Here is a 21,068-nt window from a genome sequence, read left to right on the forward strand (position 1 = left end):
CACTGTGCAAACACGCCAGATGTTGCTTAACCAGTACTCAAGCAAGGGTGGTGCACTAAAGTGACAGATAAGAGTTCAGGAGAAAAACTCAACAGTCTGAACACATTCGATGTTGGACAGAATAACTGGAACAACTGCACAATGGTATGCAAGAGCCTTGCAACAAATATAGTAAAATGTTTTGCAGCTTGAAATGTTTAAGTTTCATTCATTTGTCAGAGTTGTTTTATTAAATGGTCAATTTTTAGGGTTTATTTTGTGTTGTTTTGGTTTTGTTAGGTGTTCATGTGTTTGTGTGTCCTGTAGGAGATAATTTACATGCTGCAAGTGCAATTAACGTGCTTATTTTACATGCAAGTGAGTAACATTAAAAATATATTAGATGAATAAATTATATGTGATTTCCTGTCTATAACCTACTTGCAACATAATAAAGGCAATGACTTCTTCTAGGCTTTATATCTGTAGCTATTCTCAAAGTATAATCTACTCACCTTTCTAGAGCTATTATAATAGCCTACTATGACACCTGTTTAAAAGTAAAGGGTAGGGGAGAGAGGGTTGTATATAGATCGCACTCCCTAGAGGCTTTTTTAGGCTTTTTACACAATGGGTCTGTGATAAAACAATAATTACCATTAAAAAGTACAAAGGGAGAGGTTTAGTTTAGATGTTTGTTTTTTTATTTTATCTTTGCAGGACTACACGTTGTGGTGAGCTGAGGGGCACTTTAATACTTAATACTAAATATTAACAACTACTCATATTTTTTCAAGCACAATTCATAATTTGTCTGGAAAAACAACTATTTTCAAGGGTAAACAAGGTGCTAGAGTGCATTTTAAAAGACATCAAAATAGAGCTTGTTAATGAAAAAAAATCCTGTTTCTTTTTTGTTTTTGTTGTCATAATTTGTCCCCATTAGAATAACAATCCATATCTTCTGAATAGAATAAATTTAAGGGGTGTAAGGTCATGTCATTCCTACCTGAGATTTTAGGCTTCTATTACACATTGAAAAGAAATTTGTTAAGGATACAGTTTTTGAAGGGTTCACCGGAAAGAGAAAAGTGTGACGACCAACCCCATTCTCCCCCATAGAGTTGTAAGTATACTATAAAACCTGCAAAAGATGACATTTTATTACATGAACCAATATAATTAATAGTGATAACGCACAATCAACAAGTGCCTCTGGATGTGCTATTGCAAAATTCTGACATAGAAATATGTTTAAATGTTGTTGTTTTCTCAGACATACTGTACATGCTGGACTTGTGATAATGTGTCCAACACATAAACATAGAGTACATAAAAACTCGCGTCTCTCGGACAGCTCTCTGATTGGTCCGCTCTGGTAAAGAAGGCGGGGCTCACAGCTGTGGGCGTTTCACAAAAACAGCCACCACGCAGCTCAAGCTCTCATTCACTACGGATTTGCCGAGTTGTCCTGATCCCTCTACGGTCTTTATTACCTCTGTGAATCTACTTGCTTTTTTTTTTTTTTTTTTTTACGAGCCACGTGAAGTGTGTTGTTGAGCGCGCGATCTCCAGGTGCGTGTGGACGAGCTCTTCTCGGTGAACTTTTTTTTATTTTCTTGCACAGCCGTACCTGAGTTGTGCTTCGTCTCTGCACGCCTCCACTGCTCTCCACCATGGATTTGGTTTGGATTGTGGGCTTCGTTGTGAGCGTCTGCGCCTGGTTTGCTTCAGCGGAGCGACACAGCGTCTACTGGAACAGCACCAACCCAAAGTAAATATCTCTTTTTATTTGTGTTGATTCAGTGCACTCGAACCCATCACTTTATTATTTGTGAATGCAAAAACAAAATTGTTTAGCATCTTAGGTATAAAACAACTTTTAATCTAATTATCAGGGCAGATTACGTCAAAATTGCACTAAAGATGCATTAAAATAGTTGCGACTCATGCATATTCTCACTGTTGTGATGAATATGTGATGGAAGCAACTGGCTGCTGTTGTCATGATAATGCGGGACAGTTGGGAGTCTCTCCCTCCCTCCCCCTCCCTTTCTGGCTCGAACCTGTTATTATGGGGCTGTTTACCTGTAATACTTTGTCCAACCTGTTCAGATTTAATCCGTTTCACAATCTGTGTACCTATGCTGAGGATTATTTACACCACGTTATGTCATCTTTTTATCTCTGGGAACTGACAGTGAGCTAACAGCATACTTTTGAGGAAAGAATTTGGGTTTTTATGGACAGAGAAATGCAAGTTGTTGTTGTTTTTTCATTTCAGTGCGTAGACTTGGGGGGAACGTGGGGGCACGTCCCCCTAAATATTTTAAACGTGCATTTTTCCCATCCATAAAAATATGAAAGAAGCAGGGGGATTTTTTTGGTGAGAAATTATACATTTTCACCATAAATCAATACAAAAAAAAATCACAAATTTGTGCATAAAATTTCACCAAAATGCAGGGAATTTTCTGTCAGGGTACCCCCAAACCCCCTTTTCCACCACTAATATTGAAATACAACCTACACCCTTGTTTCAGGACATGACCAATTACTGAAAAACATCTAATTATTTCACTCTTTATGCTTCTTTTCTACATTTTTCTGAGTTTATTTATTATAGGATTGCAGCCATAATTAAGCAGAATACCACTGAGTTCAATCACACTGATAAAAGTCAGTGTATTTGTATTTTTCGCTGTTATTTTGGTGCTCTCTCAACAAGCTGAAATCCTATAGGGGTGGATTTTTCCCTGGCGAGGGTTATATTTTTTGTGTGTTGGTTTTACAGGTCTGACTCACAGCACAACGTGTTGAAATATCTCTTGCAATATCCTCCCCATCTGACAACGAGTCCTAACCTCTGCGTGGAGTGGGAGGCTGCTGTGTCTCCTAAATCAAGAGATATCACATGGGGTTTACGTGGCTGTCAGGGAGACATAGGGGTGTTCATATTTCAGGTGGTAAGACGAGTAATAATGGTGTATGACAGAGACAGAAGAGGTAACTTGAGGCCTGCCCGGTAGGTCACGCTGTGGGAGAGAGATGGATTGCTCAGGGAGGAGAAATTGGAGCTCAAATTGTCGGGGTTAGGGGCCATACGGAATAAGTGGGGGTCAATTAGAATTATGTTTGATGACGGCTGGGGTGAAATGGGCCCGGGGTTCAGAGGAGGTTTACACTCGATGAACGAACTTCTACGTGCACTCACACACAAACACTCCCAGTCGGATGGGCAAGCACAAACAGGGACCTCTGGCAGACAATCACTCAATCACAAACTAGGACACTCAATCACAGCAGCTGACGCCATCTAAATCAATCAGTGCTGTGCTCACTCTCCCTCTGCTGTGCAAACACAAGTCTCGTCTTGGTTGCAGATATTCTAATATTCCCCCACAAGCTTACACTCAACCATCTAGATCACCTCTGTGGTTAAAACTGTAGCTTTCAGTCAGAGAGGTCACAATTATTGGGGACAAAGCTCGGAAAATCAGAGCGATGTCCCAGATGGTTTTTGTTGTTTCCCCGCTGTGGAACGACTGTGATCACTCCTGTATATATACTGGTAATCCGTCCTCTTGCACTTGCTATTTTTTTTCCGGATGACTGTGCTAAATCTCTCCCTTTGGCTACTCTTAATCCTGTATTCGCAGAAAAAGCACAGAGTCTCTGAGATGTTTTCATTTGGTACTTTTCATCATTCCCCAGCAATCTGCTCTCCCCTTTGACCCGTCACTTGATATAGCGTGTTGACGTCCATCTTTTCTCTCGTGAGATGTGTTATTCCTTCTGGGTTTCAGTTGATTGTTCCATCCCGCTGGCCAGAGAGCTGTTGTTAATCAAATTGATCTAGAGATTGATCACTTTGCCCCATGTGGGGCAGGCTAATTTCCTTTCTCACTGTGTGTTTGTTGAGGGATTTAACAACACACACAGTCATGCATATACATGTGCAGTGGCTCTGCTCTATACCTGGGCTGGGCAATATGGAGAAAATGAAATAAATACCAGGATATTTTTGACCAAATACCTTGATGGCATTATTGCAACAGTATGGAAGATTGACTATTGGTGCTTTAAAAATGTATTTACACAATGAGATTTTTGATAAAGAGTCGTTATCAATATATAATGACTAAAGAACAACTGGAACATTTAAGAAAATGAGCATGGACGGATTACTGAAATGCCCTACTGGGCTCAGGACTCTTAGATATCTGTGCCCAGGAGCCTGTTGTCTAAAAATCTGCCCCTGAAAATAACATCACTTTACTGTAAATCCTGTAAAATCAGGAAACGATTCAAAATGACCACCTAAAGATGCAAATGACCTGCAAAGAGACACAAAAGTAGGTACAAAAGGCGCAAAACAATCACAAAGAGAAATGAAATTGCAAAAAGATGCACGAAAAGAGGGTGAAAAACTGTGATTGTCTTTCTCTGATGTAGGAAAGATGGGGGGGGGGGGCTTTTCCGTATCTGTGCCCAGGGAACCATTGTCTGATAATCCACCCCTGAGAAATCCTGTAAAACCAGGAAAACACACTTAAGATATTACAATATCCAAAATCTAAGACTAGATATAGTCTCATATCACTATATTACTATATCCATATGTTGCCTTGTCCTGCTCTACACTAATATGCGCGTGTGTGAGTGCACCTTTACGCCTGCTGACTTTCAAGGTCGGTCTGCCCGAACTTTTACTTGGTTTCAGCCTGAGTGAAATCTGTTCCCGACAGTTTCAGCACTTTCTGACCTTTTCTTTGTCTGCATATTTGTAACCTTTTGTGTCTGATTTGCAACAGCTTAATCACCAGTACCGGTTGATTCCCAGAAAGAGGCTCACCAGTATGCCCAGTCACTTCGGGCCCCTGCATGCCAGTGTGCGTGCGTGTCTTTTGTTGAAGGGAGTGTCTGTGCAGAAGCATATGTGTGTGAGCACTCAAAACATCACCAGATTCAAGTGACTCACACACTCTTGTACACATTAACCCCAGTCACACACACACACACACACACACACACACACACACACACACACACACATGTGCCATGATTGATGTTAACATCATCCCAGGAGCCCTCTGTACTCTGCAATGTCCAATGTGAGGCAATAATCTGCTCATTCAATGCCTCTTCCTCCCTTTCCCCTCTTTCCCCTGCTGACAGAGCAGGAGTAGACCACCTCCTCCTCCTCCTCCTCCTCCTCTGCTTTGTACCTGTCTCTCCCTCTCTCCAGCACCTCCCTCCCCCTCTTCTTGGCCAGGTTCCCTTTTCAACTCGGTTCTGTGGTCTCCACTTCTGCGAGTTTGTTAACCGTTTCATGGCTCTCTCTCTCATGCACATGTTTGATCCGCAGTTTATTTTAACATTACCTCGCTTTAACTCTTACACTCTATGCATTCCTAATGAGCTTTTTGATTTTCTAAAAACCGCAAAATACGCTTCAAGATTGTTTTCGCTTACATTGCTGGCACTGTGGTTTAATCCATTTAATTGAATATGCTCTTTGTGCTGTGCTGGCTCAAACGAGGGAGTTATTTAAGGTATGTTTCACCCACACGAAGGATTTTTTTTTTGGTATTTATCCAGTCAATATGGGTGTTTTTTGTGATGCTTCCCATACAAATTGGGGGAATGGTCTTCACGGTGAGCCACAGAAAGAGAATAGTAACTGGTGTGACCGATTGGGGGGTCAGAGTTCGCTATGTGATGAAGTGGCACAGCCTCTATCAATCTGTCAGTCATTCTGTCACGGCGGTGGTCCCTGAATACAGGCTGCCACTCAGGCCAGCCCCTCTTCACACGGCCGTGGCTCTGCCTCTGGGAAACTCTCATTCTTCCCCCGCCTGTCTTTTCGGTCCCCTTCGCTCCTCCACCAGCTTTTATCTCAACTTTACAAGCTGTCCCTTTTCAGTCTATTATTTCCTCACCTCCAACTCCGGCTCTTGGGGAAGGGGGGAAGGAGGGAAGCATGCTAAGAGGTGTGGAATTTTTTTATCGTTCTTGGCACCCATGGCGATCCGTCACAAGGCACTTTGCCCTTTCCTTCACGCTTTTTTTTCCCTCCCTCAACTCTCTTTCTTAAGGCTTCCTTCTTCTACCTCCTTATGAAAAGCCACTCAAGTCTTCCCAGCTAACCTGTTTCTTTTTTCCCCTCATTTTTCTTTACTTGTCGGTCCATGTATGTATATACGCTTCTCCCCTCTTCAGGGTTGGTAAAAACCTGTAAAGCCATGGAATTTGCAAATAGCAATTTTCAGGCCTTGAAAAGTCTGGAAAACTAAGTATACCCTGAAAGTTTTGGATAAGGCATGACATTTTGTTTTACAAACCTGTATAATAACACATGATGTGTTCAGGGACCATCTGAAAATTGACAATCCAATAATAATTTCTGGTTTTACAGCTTCTGGCTGTAATTTTTTGTGATTTGTTGATAAAAAAAAAAGAAAACATGCCTCCAAACCATCTGGCCCACGAGTTTAGAAGGCATATTTTCCTCAAAAATCAACAAACTTTTTAAAGAGAAAAAAATGTCAAAAAAATGGAAAGAAAAACCTCCAGAACGGTTTCATTTAAAAATCAACAACACAAAAAAAAGCCCAAATATTTTAAATATATCCCATTCATTTATTAGTTCAGCTGCTTAATCCTGCTTTGAATAAAAAAAAATAATATAAATAATTATATAGTAATGAAAAAGAACAGACAAGGAGTAACGATAGTGATTTCAGAGAACTTATGGTTTGTAAAATCTGCCTTTCAGACATGGAAAAGTCATAGAAATGTCTTGGTAAAAACACGTATGAACCGTGGCTCTTGAGTGTCTTGCTGAAGCTGTGGAAGTGGAAGAGCCAGTCTGAGAACTCAAACCATGAAACTTGAATGAAGAGAAAACGTGTAGGAGTAGGTTAAACGTTTGCCTTCTGTGCATGTGAGCGCGTACGTGTTAAACGGTTGAAAGATAGGATAACGTAGTCAGCGGCCGTGATTAGGTGGACACAATAGATCCGGGATTTCTTGCGATTTCCAAGTAATCTGAACCGAAGCTACTTTCCTCGAAAAACATCCAGGTTTCCCACTTCACTTCCTAATCCAGCCTTCGCTCTAAACCCTCCACAGCCATCCACATCTCTTCAGTAAATTCCTAAGTCTACCTCCATCTTTTTCTCGCATCGTCTGTCCCCTCCCACCACCCTTAATCTGGGTTTGTAATCTGTCTGGTGAATTCAATCTGGGGGAAAATACTATGAGAGATTGGATAGTAATCGCCTCTTATAGGCTCAATACTCATTGAAGTGTGTTGACGTCGCCTATCTTTACAGTCCGTAATCGTCTGTAAGAAGCTCGGTGACCATATTGATGAGAGTTTTTCTTTTTTTCCCAAAAGCTGATTTTCCTCTTGTTCGACATTCCCACTTGTTGTTACCAGTGTCAATGGCGGGAGGGCTTGTTTTTATTGACTGCACTAGATAGAGAATCAGGCCAAAGGTTTCAACTTCCCGCAGGCGTGCTGTGTCGGTGTTACCAAAGTCTGCACGCTGTCTGCTCTGTGTTTCCCTGTGAAGTGCTGCACTTCCTGGCTACGTCTTTTCCCGGGAAAACAGCGTATCCTGTCTGCACAATAAACAATACAGTTCTCACACCAACACACGCAAGACTTTAAAGGTCTGGACTTGGGAGTTGATTGAATTTCCCAGGCTTGTTTGAGGAATGAATATGTTTAAGAATAAGTGGATTAGCAGTGATTCATGATTTTTTATGAGGGATGTGCTCAACTGTCGAGACTTGACGATGATTCGGGAGCCGCCTCCCTGCCTGCGCTGCTGTCAAATCTCTGTGCGTCTCTATTTGGGATTCTCCTCTGATCAGTGTCACCCCAGCCAACCCCGTCTCGCTGCCCCCTGCCCATCCTTATCTCTGCAGCAGACTTCCCCTGCTCCTTCCCACTCTGCTCCTCCTCTCTGCACTGCTTCACAACTCTCCAACGCCATCACAAAAACCAGAGAGGAAGAAACACTCCATTAGTACACAGATTTATGATTTCTTTCTCATGGTGTGTGCGTGTGTGTGAGGCTGAGATAGAGACAGTGTGTCCTCCAGACTTGTTTGTCGAGTCCTCAACAGTGAATATGTGTTTGGATGAGGAAGAATTAGGCAGAAAGAGTCAGATATTATCTCTGAAAATGAACCATTGTGTTTGTTTTGTTGTGTAAATAAGACTCATTGTGCAACTTTTATGTTTTTCTCCAGCCTTTTTTTTCTCCTGTTTGTTGGATGTCTGGGTTTAGTGTGTAAACATGTTCCCTCAGCAAATACTGCCACCCCCTAGAGGTCAGATATATTATTACCATCATTACTAATACACTGTAAAAGCTGACAAATTCATTTAACTTAAAAAAAACAGTGAAAATGTAGGTGAATATAACTATTACTCTTAATTTATATTTATATCTAATTGTTAAGTTTGCTTAAAATTCAATTATATTTACTTAATTCTGTGAAGCTGTTGCAACTTAAAAATGACATGTTTAATTAAGTCAATGTTTCTAAGTTTTATGAACTTCAGTAAACCAAGTTTAATGTGCGACATATCTGTATTCTGCTGCTTACAAACTAGTCAATCAGATTTGTACGTTCTTGTTAACATTTTCATCATTGGCAAAATCATTTCCGTGATAATGAAGTAAAGTCACACTAACTTTTATTTAAGTTGACAACACGGTACAAGGTAGATTCACCTGTCATTTTTAAGTTGCAATAACTTCACAAAGTTAAGTAAATACAGCTAAAGTTCAAGTAAACTTAACACTTAGATATAAAGTAAACATATCTTAGGATTTATAGTTATATTTACTTTTTCCAAGATTATCTAAAGAAAGATCAACTTGTCTGATTTTACAGTGCAGGTATCTGTAAGCAAGACAACTACATAAAAAAATCCATTCAATAACTGTGACTTGTACTCGCATATTGTTTCCCAGTGGAATTCATTAAGCCACAAGCTTAGATTGTGTTTGCAGGAGAAAAAAAAACATGAAAGTTTTGCCATGTTGAAATCAATCCAGCAAAATCGATTTTCTTGTACAGATATTTGCCTCCTGAGAAATGTGATGTCAGTCGTGACCTTTGTGTTCTGGCCCTTATAAGATACAAATGGCTCAGGGGACAGCGTGAGACAGTTGGAAAGAGCATATGTATTCATCTAAGCCTCCTTAGTGCGGTGGAATCAGCCAATTATTCCTCCGCTGGAATTAAAGCTTTGTCGCTGTAGCTGGGTGGCAAAAGGAGTCCGGCGAGTTCAGCCAGGAACGCAGGCAGAATGACCAATGATCCACGCAGACAAAAGTTGAATGACGGACGGGGGTGAAAGCTGATTTAGACGGATAGCAAAAAGTCAAACGGTGCAAAGAATGAAGGCTGGAATATTATGTTAAAAGGGAGGACCCAAAATGAGTTGGACCATATTTGTTTCTATGACGACCCCGGCATGCCCATTGTGCTCTGCAAAACGGCGGGTTGGAAAGTTGCATATTTGGAATACCACCAGAAACAGTTTGGTTCAGCAAGTCTGGGGTTGGGGGGAGGGACAGAGTTGACATGAGGATCTGGTTTGCTTATTGAGTGATGAAAGACGGACAGAGAGTGGGAGGGGACAGCTGACAGTGATGGATGAATAGATAAGACAGATGAAACAAAAAGAGTTTGAACGTTAAACAGTCCCGCTTAACTAAAGTCGTGATGCACCTCGGAAAGGCTTCATCTGATGTGCCACCTTCCTCGTGGAGACTTTCATAGATATATCTTGAGAAGAAAAAGCTCCCTTGTGTCCTTTCATTTAACACCTCTCACTTTCCCCTCAACAACCATGGACACACTTAAACACACACACATATCCATAGCCAGTGTGTCTCTTTTTGAACTCCAAAACTCCAGTGTAAAGGAGTAATACCCTGTCTCTGTGTGAGAACAATAGGGATGGAAAAAAAAAACTCCACCCAGCCTATCTCACCCCTTACTCCGTCCCCAGCCCCTCAGCCCCTGCTCTGGGCCTCGCTGTCCACTCTAAGCCCCTGTATTAAGCAGGGTCTGGTGCTGATGAATGGACCAGAGCTCAGCCTCTGCCCCACCCAATAATCCCAGCTTGGACGAGCCGATTAGGTGGTCCCCACATTCCGGTTCACTCATCTGCGACGCATGTCAGTCACCTTTTGGGTCACATTAATGGCGTGTATAAAACCAAAGTGGAAAATAATCATGTTTGTGTGATTAGGGTGACTGTGCAGGCCTCTGATGCTCCATTTCCACATGTAACATAACATGGAATGGGCTCTGTTATGGTTCCTGCACCTAAATGTGATCCACTCGGAGCATTTCGACCAAAATTGAACCGGTTGAGAACCTGAAAAGTTGCAGCTGGAACCAAAAGATAGCAAGGTTTTCCTAACATGAAGTGGGAATTATGTCGACATCTATGATGGTGTCGTATTGTACAAGTTGGGAAGAGAAGATGGCAACAACAGACATTTAGCTAGAAATCATCTGAAAAAAACTGTGCAGTTTTACATTGGAGCAAACATCAACAGCACCATGCCGCTCCAGTGTGTGATTTTCGACAGCATACCGGCATCACGGAAGCAAAAAAGGCGTGATAGGCGTGACATGTAAAACACCAGCGTCTGTGTCACCAGTGTGACATATAGCAATGAGTCGGCAGCACGTTATAAACAATAACTTTGGCACAGCATAGCAGAAACAATCATTTCATGGCCCTAGTTAAATAAATGGCGGCTGATCTCGTCCCCTGCTCGGTGGGTAAGGAGCTTTCAAGTTTCATTGTTTTCCCAATTTGTGGACATTTTTGGCCACTGTCCTTCTTTCTTCAGATAGCAGCTAACTGCTGTTAGCTGCAGTGGGACAAATACATAACATGCCATCAAAACTTCACACCCTTCCTGTGCATGTTCCCATCGTCCCTTTTGAGTAGACCATTTCTCGGCATTGTTACTATCCATTGTCAACTCAAAGGCGAGACAACTCTGTCCCATATGCCCCGAGCTTTCCTTTTACAGAGAATGGCAAGTTGGCATTACAATAAGCTGACAAGACAGTGCAGTATTCCTGCCTTGAACAGGCAGTGTAAAAGAGACTATATTGAACAGGTTTCGAAGGAGAATGAAAAAAGCAACAACAGAGACATTAAGTGAAAAAAACATCAGAAAAATACTCTGCATTGGTCTCATTAATAGTTGGTCCATAATTGTTTTATGCAACGCCCAATCTGCTGATGACACTTCCTTGATTACAATGTTTCTGATCAAAACTCGGGGAAACGCAAGGCTGGTTTGATAGAAAGCACCATGGATCCATGAGTCCTGAATGGATCCGGTTCAAAAAGAGAGACACGACAGGTAGACAAGATCTCTACCTGTTAGTTTAGGGTGAGGAGTAGAGATAGAAGTAGAAAAGAGCTCCTGTTTAAGATTAATTGGTCAGATAGTTTGTCCTACGATGGCCTTTACGGACCTTAAAATAGATCTGAATCGATCTTTAAAGCGAGCGATTCCCATCTATAGGATTTAAAATGCACAGAGCAACCTTCTTGCTGACTGTCCGTGTAAAGAAATTCTCCGGTGCTGACTTGGCGATTGTCCGACCTTTGATCCACATTGCGGCCTCTTCGCCTCAGAGGTCCAGCATTCCACAGGGCGATAGAGTGCAGAGATGAGAGGGTGATGGATGGATGAAAGGAGGGGGGGTAGAGGTGGAGAAGAAAGCAAAATGCTGGCCAAAGAGATTAAAGAGGAGAGATTAGACTCCTGCTCCTGAAGAGGCTCCAATAAATCAGGAATTCCTTCTTAGGATAGGAGGAAGAGCAGCCGGGAACAGCCTGTAGTCTATTTTTCACCAGATTGTGCACAGACACACACATTTGTCCACTTGACATTCCCTCAGTATCATCAGTGCTCATTATTGGCATTTATTCTCCACCTTATCATGACTGAAACACACTCCCAGATTCCTCAGATGCTCTGCAGATGCAACACAAACAAAAAAAGTCTCAGACACCACACACACAATCCTCTCTGCATATCGGCCACAAATCATCCTTAAATAGCGAACACAACTCTTCCGCGCTGTTACTCCTGCTGAAGATCCGAGCATCGCTGTCATTAAAAGACAGCGTCCCGGGATAAACAATGGGAATAAATCAAGACAGCCCATTGACAGAGAGAAGGAAACAGTCTGGAGGAGGAAAACGACAAGGGACACACACTGAGGGGAGACGGAGAGAGGGAGGATTTTGTCTGCTAAAGTGAAGGTGGCATGATTTGACTTTGTTAGCTAAACCTTTTCACACAGAGGCCCGAGCTCTTTTTGAAGTGCGTTACTCCAATCAGTTAATTAAGCAGATGATGTGGAAAGTTTCAATGGCGAGGCGTTAGAGGGGAACAAAAGGCAGCGGGATAATTAAAACTATTTGCCATTAATAAAAGGGGCTAGCCGGCCTCCCCGGGTGCGTATTCAGCCACTGTTCTCTGCTAAGTGAGGTATTTCATCAGCGCGGGCACGTTGTGAATAGGGACACTGTATGAAACAGTGGCATTGATAAAGCAACTGTAGCACTCGCATAGATACTCTCACTGAGGGGAAACTTCAAAAGCCATTTCCAACTCAAGCCCTTTGACCCCCCCTGCCCACGCCTATTCATGCCCTCCGCCTCCCCCACAAACTCTCAGCCTGAAGGGGCTGGGAAGTGGGGAGCAGGAGGGCATAATTACCCCCCTCCGGGGCAACTTTAATACCCTTTTTTGTGTTTTAATTGCGCCCCCCTTCGACCCCCTTTTGATGAACACATTGAGAGCATACCACAACCGGTTTGTAATCCGGGGCTCGCAGTGAGGGAGGGATCTGGTACGGGGAGTTTGTTTGTGTGTGTTTTCAGTGTTTGCTGGGGGATGATAACTCTGTCAGGCAAAAGCAGACAACAGTGTTTGTTCAATAGTGTTATCGATTCGACTGGAATTGAAAGTGGCAGGGGGAAAAAACACTTTAGCGCCAATCTGGTAAACAGAGCGTGGCAGGCAAACTGCAGATAAGCACTAAGCTGTCTGGACCATGGCAAAATGATAATTATTGCTCTCCCCCCCACCGAAAGTTGGCTGGGGCAAACTATTATCAGCACAGTTAGATGGAAGTTTCAACGGTATACTAAAAAGGTGCTTGTTTTCTAATGGCACTGTGTTGCTGTTATAATGGTTGCCGGCTAATCTGGTCATCAGTATTGAGGGAATGCAGTCAGGCGGAGAGGGGTAAAGGGAGGTGGAGGGGAGCCAGAGGGGGAGCAGGAGTCAGGGCACGATGTTTGGAGCCACAGCGTCTGTCCTTTTACCACGGGGTACCAGGGAGACCCCCTGGCCAAAAACAACAACAGCAGCTAACGAGCAACAGGGGCCTGTGCCTGCGCACTTTGATCGTCAGTCACACATATGGAGCTTGTCACACAAACACAAACTCCCCAAATGCTGCTTGTTACATTCAGGGGTTTTTATGAGAAAACGACTGAACTCGCAGAGAAAAATCTGCTCCAGTGGTGGTTTTGTTTCTGTGGCAAAGGTGTCCGATTAGCACCCTGTAGGCCAGGGATACTCAACTTGCTTTGCTTGTGGGCCACTTTTGCGAAATGACAAGAGGCCAGGGGCCAGTTGCAGCAGCGCCGTACATGTTTCTAGTTTTTAGGGGGGATTTTAGGATATTTCTGGTTTTAGAAAGATTCTCAGATTTTAGAACAATTTTCTGATTTCATAGGACGTTTCTTGGATTTTTGGACATTTCTTGAAATTTGGGATGTTTCTAGGATTTGTGGATGTTTATTGGATTTTTTTTGTTGTTTTTAGGATATTAGGACCTTTCAAGGATTTTAGGATGTTTCCCAGATTTTAGGACATTAGGGGCTTGGTTAGGACCTCTGTTGGGGGGTGCGGTGGATCGTCCACTTGCACTTTTTTGATAAACAAGTTCATTTTAATATTTTTTATGCACTCTGGCACCTTATGTATAATACAGTTACAAAATCAATTCCCAGTGTAAATCACTTTATTTTTATTGTGAATTAGAAAATGGTTGGGGGGGCACCCAGGACCATATAAGGGTCCAGATTTGGCCCGCGGGCTGAAAGTCGAGCATCTTTGCTGTCGGCTTTTGGGAACTCATAACTCTTTGAGATCTGCAGATCTGATAAAATAGCAGTCAGTAACTCACACTGGCTGCCTGCCTCTCTTTGGAAGCCCGATGAAGCACTCGTGTATTCATTGCAAAAGCAACAAAACCTTATATTAGACACACATTCTCTGTGTGTGTTGTGAAAATACTGAAGTCTGTCAAATTTCATCCATTCTCAGGGAACCCCCGGTGATTCAGAACAGTAGGAGACGGTAAACTGATAGGCATCGCTGTGGAGCTCAGGGCCGGGGGAGGAGGCGTGTGTGTGTGTGTGTGTGTGTGTGTGTGTGTGTGTGGGTTCGGTGGGTGCAAATAGTAGGTAGCTACTGCTTTATGTTGTTGATAGATGGGAATTACTGGGGAAGTGTGTGTGAGTTTTATGTGTGTGTGTGTGTGTGTGTGTGTGTGTGTGTGTGCGTGTGTGTTGCTAGTGGCCAGCTACCGCTCCGGGCTGCTGATAGATGGCTTTGGCTGAGAGGAGAGCATTAGCTGAGAGCCGCCCCTGGAGCAGTCACTCAGTCAGGGGGAAGGGGACAAAGCTGAAATACCTTTAGTGGCAATTCCCTGGAGATAAACTCGTAATATCTCTGAAAGAAAATCCTGGAGGGGAAAAGAGTCATGGACAGTTCAGATAAGGCCAATTTAAAGTGCCTCAGAGTATGCAAAGTCTTTCTGTCATAATTTAATTGTGTTTGTGGACATGCGAAGGAGGCTTAAAAGTTTTCTGTGAAGGCTCTTTGACCCACGTCCAAGGGGAGAGGGAGTTTACTTGAAGACCATCGTAAAGAGGGTGGAGGAGCGAAGGGAGGGATGCAGGGAGGAATGAAGGGGAGGCAGACAGTCTGACTGTCTCTATGTATTTGTAATGAGAGGGAGTGTGGTGGGAGACGGTTACAGGCCGTCACCAGACTCATTTTCTATGTGTCCGTCTAATGAATGGGTTAAAACACATGTCACCTTTTATTTTTATCCTTTTACCCTCTCTTAAGCAGTGGTGAAATGTAACTAAATGCATTTACTTAAGTACAAATCTGAGGTACTTACTGTTTTGCATAAAAAACACAAGAGTTTTGTAAAATATTTTTTGTTATAAATTAAATCAACAGTTTATACAAGTACAGCTGAAATTATTAGTTAATTGACAGTAAATTAAATGAAAGAAGATGAATATTTAAGTCATTTTCTAATAATTTTTAAATAATTTTGAGTTTTTTAATTTATTCATTATATGATTTTTTTTTTGTTACTTATTTACTTTTACTTAAATAACATCTTCAAAGCAGAACTTTTACTTGTAACAGAGTATTTTCACAGTGTGGTACTAGCACTTTTACTTAAGTAAAGGAGCTGCATACTTCTTCCACCACAGCTCCTACGTAAACTCAGGTTCATGTGTCTGCTTCTGTTAAAGTGAAATTTCCATCATGCATTCTGCCTCTTTATCTGTGTGGGTGTTTGTGTGCGTAGCCCTGCAGATGTCGATACTCATCTCCTGTCTTGACGGGCTAACTGACTGCTAATGTTTCTCTGTAAACATCATTCAACTCCTGGAGGACGTGGGATCAATGTGCATTCAGTGCTAACTCTCGACAAGGCGGCGAGCAGCAGCTACACGGGCCTCATGTTCATCCATATTTATGCACATGTTCTCTGCAGATCATCCTCATTGCGTTTTCCCCTCTTCATTCCACTCCAACACACACATATATCGTCACTTACAAACTCTCTCTATCTCTCACTCCCATGCCTCTCAGTCTTTCCTCTGATTTCCCTGTTGTACGCTGGCATGCAGCCGATCAATATATAATCACAGGTTTTGAGGCTTATATTTATTACCACTCTGATGCTATAAGCACGGTTATCAGTCTCCTGCCACTTGCATAACGGTCCCCCTCTGCCTCCTCCCTGCAGGTTTCTATGGGACGACTACACCGTGGAGGTGAAGCTCAATGACTACCTGGACATTGTCTGCCCCCATTACCCTCAGGGTGAGGTGCCGCTGCTGGACGCTGAGCGATACGTGCTGTACATGGTGGAGCGTGAGGACTACGAATCCTGCAAGCCCCAGTCGTACGACCAGATGCGGTGGGAGTGCGGCCATCCGTTTGCTCCTCACGCCCCTGAGAAGTTCTCAGAAAAGTTTCAGCGTTTTACTCCGTTTACTCTTGGAAAGGAGTTCCGCCAAGGGGAAAGCTACTATTATATCTGTAAGTGTCACTATAGCTGCCTTTCAGATTTGTCACTGTGTTTGCTAGTCAGACTTTTTAAATAAGTTTGAGAAGTACGGTTTGCTAAAGTAAATCTGAGCTGAGAGAATGTCAATAGCTTTGCAGGTATTTGTAAATTATTACAATTCATCCTGAGGGGGACACAAAAGTGTGTACCATATTCAGCAAGTTCTTAAATCCATACCACCACATAGGCTGTATGTTCCTACATCTGAATGCAACCCACACTATCATTTCTTAAATTATCGCACCTTCCAGTGGACTACAGGATAGCTCATTTATGACTGTTTACAATTGCAGTTTTAAAACACTAACTTTGTGAAATGGTCATTGTTGCACAAAATCTATAGAGTTTGGTTTATGTGACAAAACATATTTATTAGGTTTAAAAAAAAACAAAAACATTAAAACAAAGGTAATTAAAAAAACTCAACATTGAATTTTTATTTCATAAGAGACACAAACAGCGGTCTCCTGTGTTTGTTTGATGTCTCCATCTTCCCGCCCCGAGCAGACTTGGCCACTCTTTATACTACGTCACCTGACTTCCCTCTTTGCTTCCGTAATAATTACTACTGCAAACTTTAAATGGAAATTGCGAGCTGGTGGTTACCGCATACTTAGTTGCTGTATGCTTGACGTCAGTCATGAGAGCACCGTTGCTAGGCAACAGCAACATGGAAGCAACTGTTGGCGTGTAGCAGCCACCAAGGTTAATGACTTAGCAAGCCAGAGAGCAGGACACGTAATGCAGGCATTATGGCAGAGGTCATTGGAAATATCAACGACTAAAATTATATATACATATGTCAATTTACCACTCATCAAAAAAAAATTAAGGTTCGTGGTCTCCACTATTTCTTAAGACGTCCCAACTCGTGAACTTGGAGATTTCAGATAATTTCTACCTATAAGGTGATGAATACTACAAGAGGGGAAGTTTGCAGAGGTTGCCAAATAACAAAAAACATAAATATGGGTCATTTTTCTTCTTGTAAAAACAACCAATGGTGGCGTATTTTGGCAGATGACAGCCTCCAAAACATAACATGGCAACCTATCCAATAATTAGGATTCATTATATGGGATCCATATGAGAAAATGTCATAGCAATCAATCTAAGAATTGTCGATATATTTCAGTCTGGTGTTACTGACCGACTGATGGCAGCTTTCCTTTGTTTTTCTCTACTAACCGTGATACAGTGAAGCATGTTGTCCAGTTCTTAAAATGGACATAAACTGGGGTGTCGGCTCAGTTTGCCAAGTTTACACAACACTCACCCTGCTACAATGTGACCACAAAGAGCAAGTAGCGTTGTCACCCTGACCACGGCTGTAATTAGATAAACTGCAGGACAAGACACGCTGCGTCTGGTCACAGATGGCTTCCTAAGCTTTTGTCCCTGCGTCTGTCTGTTGCCAAGTGTTTGTGTGTGTGGGCGCATGCATGAAGGTGAATTAAGGGGCCAGTGGAGGATAAGTGCATTAGTTAGGATGTTAACGTCTGTGTTGTTTCTCCCCTGCAGCCAAACCTTTGCACCACCACGGACAGGAGTGCCTCAGGCTCAGGGTGGACGTCGTAGCTGTTGATGGTGAGTTAAACCTGCTGGCTATAAGGAGAGCATCACAGTTGCTTTTGATAGTTTTGTGCAAGATCCCAGCTAAGTAATTGATGATGTTTTTCTTTCAGGCTCTCAAGAGGCCAGAGTGGCTAAAGGAGGCACAGGTGGGGCTGGAGTTGGAACTGGGGGTGGGGTTCACAACCCGTCCAACAGACTGCCTGCAGGTATGTTGACCAACCCTGCGTCCTCTCTAATTATCCCTGACCTTAAAACAATCCAGGCACATTCAGGATTACTTGAGGGTGTAAATATGCGTTGCTAATGTGTCTTCTTTATCTCCCCTTTTCAAGCAGATGACCCGGTGGTAATCCTGCCAAACGTCCAGAAGAGCGTACGGTCGAGCTCTGCGGTGACGGCGACGTCCCTCTCAATCCTCTCATTGCTAGTCCCATTTTCATTACTGCTATTGTTGCACTGAGAGTACATGAAAGGACTGCTGTTGGCAGACATCTTTTCTTTCAGGGACTACAATGAAGACAGTCCGTGGGGATGAAACCACTGACTCAAAAAGACAGTTTTCCATGCCCAGTGCTGGCCACGGGGAGAGACTTTTGAAGCTTGTAAAGTACAGATGGACTCGCTTGCACTGTGCGTGCTGAGTAACTCCTGAACATTTGAGACGAAGCACGTGTGCTTTGTCTTATATTTTTTAAAAGGTGACAGTATTTCTTTTCTTGGAAAGATCAAGCTCTCCTTGATTTTTTTTAGGGCTCTAAAAAAAAAAAACCTCTTGGATGATAGCAGAAGTTGAAGAGGAAGTGGCCGACGAACAATCAAGACAACAGCTCTGTTTGAATTATATAAATTTAGATGGGATACATTTTGAGCCAAAGATCAGTCATCTCTCCAACTTGTACACTATTCCACCCTTGAGTATTGTGTACTACCTGTTGTATTGTTATCGTAATGGTATTGAGTGGCATTGATGTCCCAAGTGATAACTTTCTCTAAATGTAGCATTGACAGACACGGGGGCTGTTCTCATGACTACCATTCCTTTGCGACCATGTGCTTATACACTGTAGCACTAATACTGCACAGTACAGACACACCAACACACACACTGACATATGACATGAAAACACACTACATTGAACTGTTTTGTGTACATTCTGTGAAGATAATTTATAACATTTGCAGCTGAGAAGTTTTACTGTACATACCATGTGCTCAAGAACCGAAATGTTTACTGTTGGCATCGTGGAGGGGTTGTTTTCTCTCTCCTTGTGTGAAAGAAAAAAAAATGTGTGAGTCGAAGTGAGAGTAAGAAACGGGAGCGATTGATTCAAAAGAGTGATGAAACAAATGTTTTTTCTGCCAAAAGCAAACACTGAGATGTTGTGTGTATAGCAGAGAGGCTGGACTTCTCTGTTTGTTGGATCCTGCCGCCGCATCGGTTAAACTGTCTGACATGAAGTGCTGGTATCAATTATTTTCAAACTACAGGTCCCAACCCTGTGTATCATGGTGCTTTCCTTCATGTTTTCAACACAAGCGTATATTCCCAAATGCATAGCGCAGTTGTTTAGGCTTTCAGAGTAATAATCACAGTTTTGGATGATTTTTAAAATGTTACAGTCTCCAGTTCACATTGCTAAAAGACACGGCATCACACCGAGTTGCCAAGCACACCTTTACCTGACGGGCTGGCTTGATCAACAAAGCACAACAGTGTATGACTACCATTGAAGTCAGTCTTTTTTTATCTGAATTCTTGTTACCTAATTTTGTACATGTGTAAGTAAAAAAGAAAAAGTGTATAATATGTACATATATAAATATATATAGAAGATTATATAAAAAGACTTGTTTGATAAATATGCTAAATGTGAAAATTTCATGTGAAATAAAAAAAAAAGATATTTTTGGAAAACCAGATCAGTTTTCTTTGAGTTATTTTTAGCCATACTTGCGTGTCTAAGCATCGTGTGGTCTGTATGGCTCTGGCAGTGTTGGTGTGACTGTTTTTGTGGTTTGGAGTGAGTGCCATAAATTTAATAGAGTGCCGTTAAACTTAGCACCGATATTATCGCCTTCAGGATGAATTGTGATAACTCTTAACTTTTCATCTAGCACCATCATCAGGCTGAAATGTTAACTTGTTCTATATTTTATTTATGACCACCTGCAAAGTGATGACATCAGCTCCAGCTTCGGGTTTAGCGCGAACAAAAACAGCTTGACCAGCTTAAGATGGTAAAGCCGGTTGACCAGCTTGTTTGACCTGCTCGAGGTATGTTTTTGATTAATTTTTGAAAATTTAGCCTTTCATACCAGCCTGTGATGTCGCTTTAGCTGGTTTATCCGTGGAAGCTGCCGTAAAATTGAAACCAGCACAATGTCCTTGAGTATGGAGAAATAAATGTGTCATGAGAGAGAGGTATGAAGAAAAAGGGCATAAATCAGTTAAGTCTACCGTCATGGGATATACATAAAGATAAATGTGCACAGCTTGACAGGATGGTCACACCAGCATATCCAACTGGTGCCTCACCCAGCTAAGCCATCAAAGACCAACAAGAACTGGGTCAGAACCATCTAAGACCATCTTTGACCCACTAAAACCAACTAAAACCAGCTACCAGCATAAGCTTTTAGCTGTTTTTTTCCCACCAGGGTTTCCATATATTCTTCTCCATCTTTTTCTCGATGTTTACATTGAAAACCTCGACTTAGCTAACTATCAACAAGAGGTTTACAGACTGGTGAGTTGATTTCCACAGCCTCAATGAGTAACTCGCAGCCACATGCCAATATCGTCCAAGCTAACCACAAAAAGCACCACCAGGACTTGCAAAATAGACATAAGAGCGTAAATTTAGCACAAATTGAGTGTAGCTGTCAGAGAGAGACGACTGGCAACGTCTATGCCTATGTCATCAACTCATCAAATAGCAAATGTTAGCGTGCTAACACACTAAAAAAAGAAGCGGAACAAATAAACATTGTGCCTGCTAAACATCATGTTACAGTTTTCCTCCATGGTATACACACTAAATAAA

The 21,068-nt window shown here is 42.3% G+C and overlaps 1 protein-coding gene across 2 annotated transcripts; it reads left to right on the top strand.

Moving 5' to 3' along the window:
• Window positions 1-1,468: 1,468 nt before the first annotated feature.
• LOC121957929 (ephrin-A1) lies at window positions 1,469-19,942 on the top strand. 2 transcript variants are annotated; one of them, XM_042506747.2, is made up of 5 exons: window positions 1,469-1,753; window positions 16,126-16,421; window positions 17,971-18,036; window positions 18,135-18,230; window positions 18,360-19,942. In XM_042506747.2, the coding sequence occupies exons 1-5, from the start codon at window positions 1,656-1,658 to the stop codon at window positions 18,482-18,484; spliced, it is 681 nt and encodes a 226-aa protein (XP_042362681.1). In that variant the 5' UTR covers window positions 1,469-1,655; the 3' UTR covers window positions 18,485-19,942. The 2 variants fall into 2 exon arrangements, with proteins under 2 accessions (XP_042362681.1, XP_042362680.1); XM_042506746.2 differs by having other exon boundaries at window positions 1,472-1,753; window positions 18,357-19,942.
• Window positions 19,943-21,068: the final 1,126 nt, after the last annotated feature.

The sequence above is a fragment of the Plectropomus leopardus genome, chromosome 17 (genome assembly GCF_026936395.1).
Source record: "Plectropomus leopardus strain MGB_pleo_1.0 chromosome 17, ASM2693639v1, whole genome shotgun sequence".
Classification (NCBI taxonomy): Eukaryota; Metazoa; Chordata; class Actinopteri; order Perciformes; family Serranidae; genus Plectropomus; species Plectropomus leopardus.

Bases quoted from the DNA above. Each gene is read 5' to 3' on its own strand.
- LOC121957929 (XM_042506746.2), top strand. From the start codon at position 1,656: ATGGATTTGGTTTGGATTGTGGGCTTCGTTGTGAGCGTCTGCGCCTGG. The intron at 18,037-18,134 runs GTGAGTTAAACC...TTTTTCTTTCAG, and splicing joins GGACGTCGTAGCTGTTGATG to GCTCTCAAGAGGCCAGAGTG. The intron at 18,231-18,356 runs GTATGTTGACCA...CCCCTTTTCAAG, and splicing joins GTCCAACAGACTGCCTGCAG to CAGATGACCCGGTGGTAATC.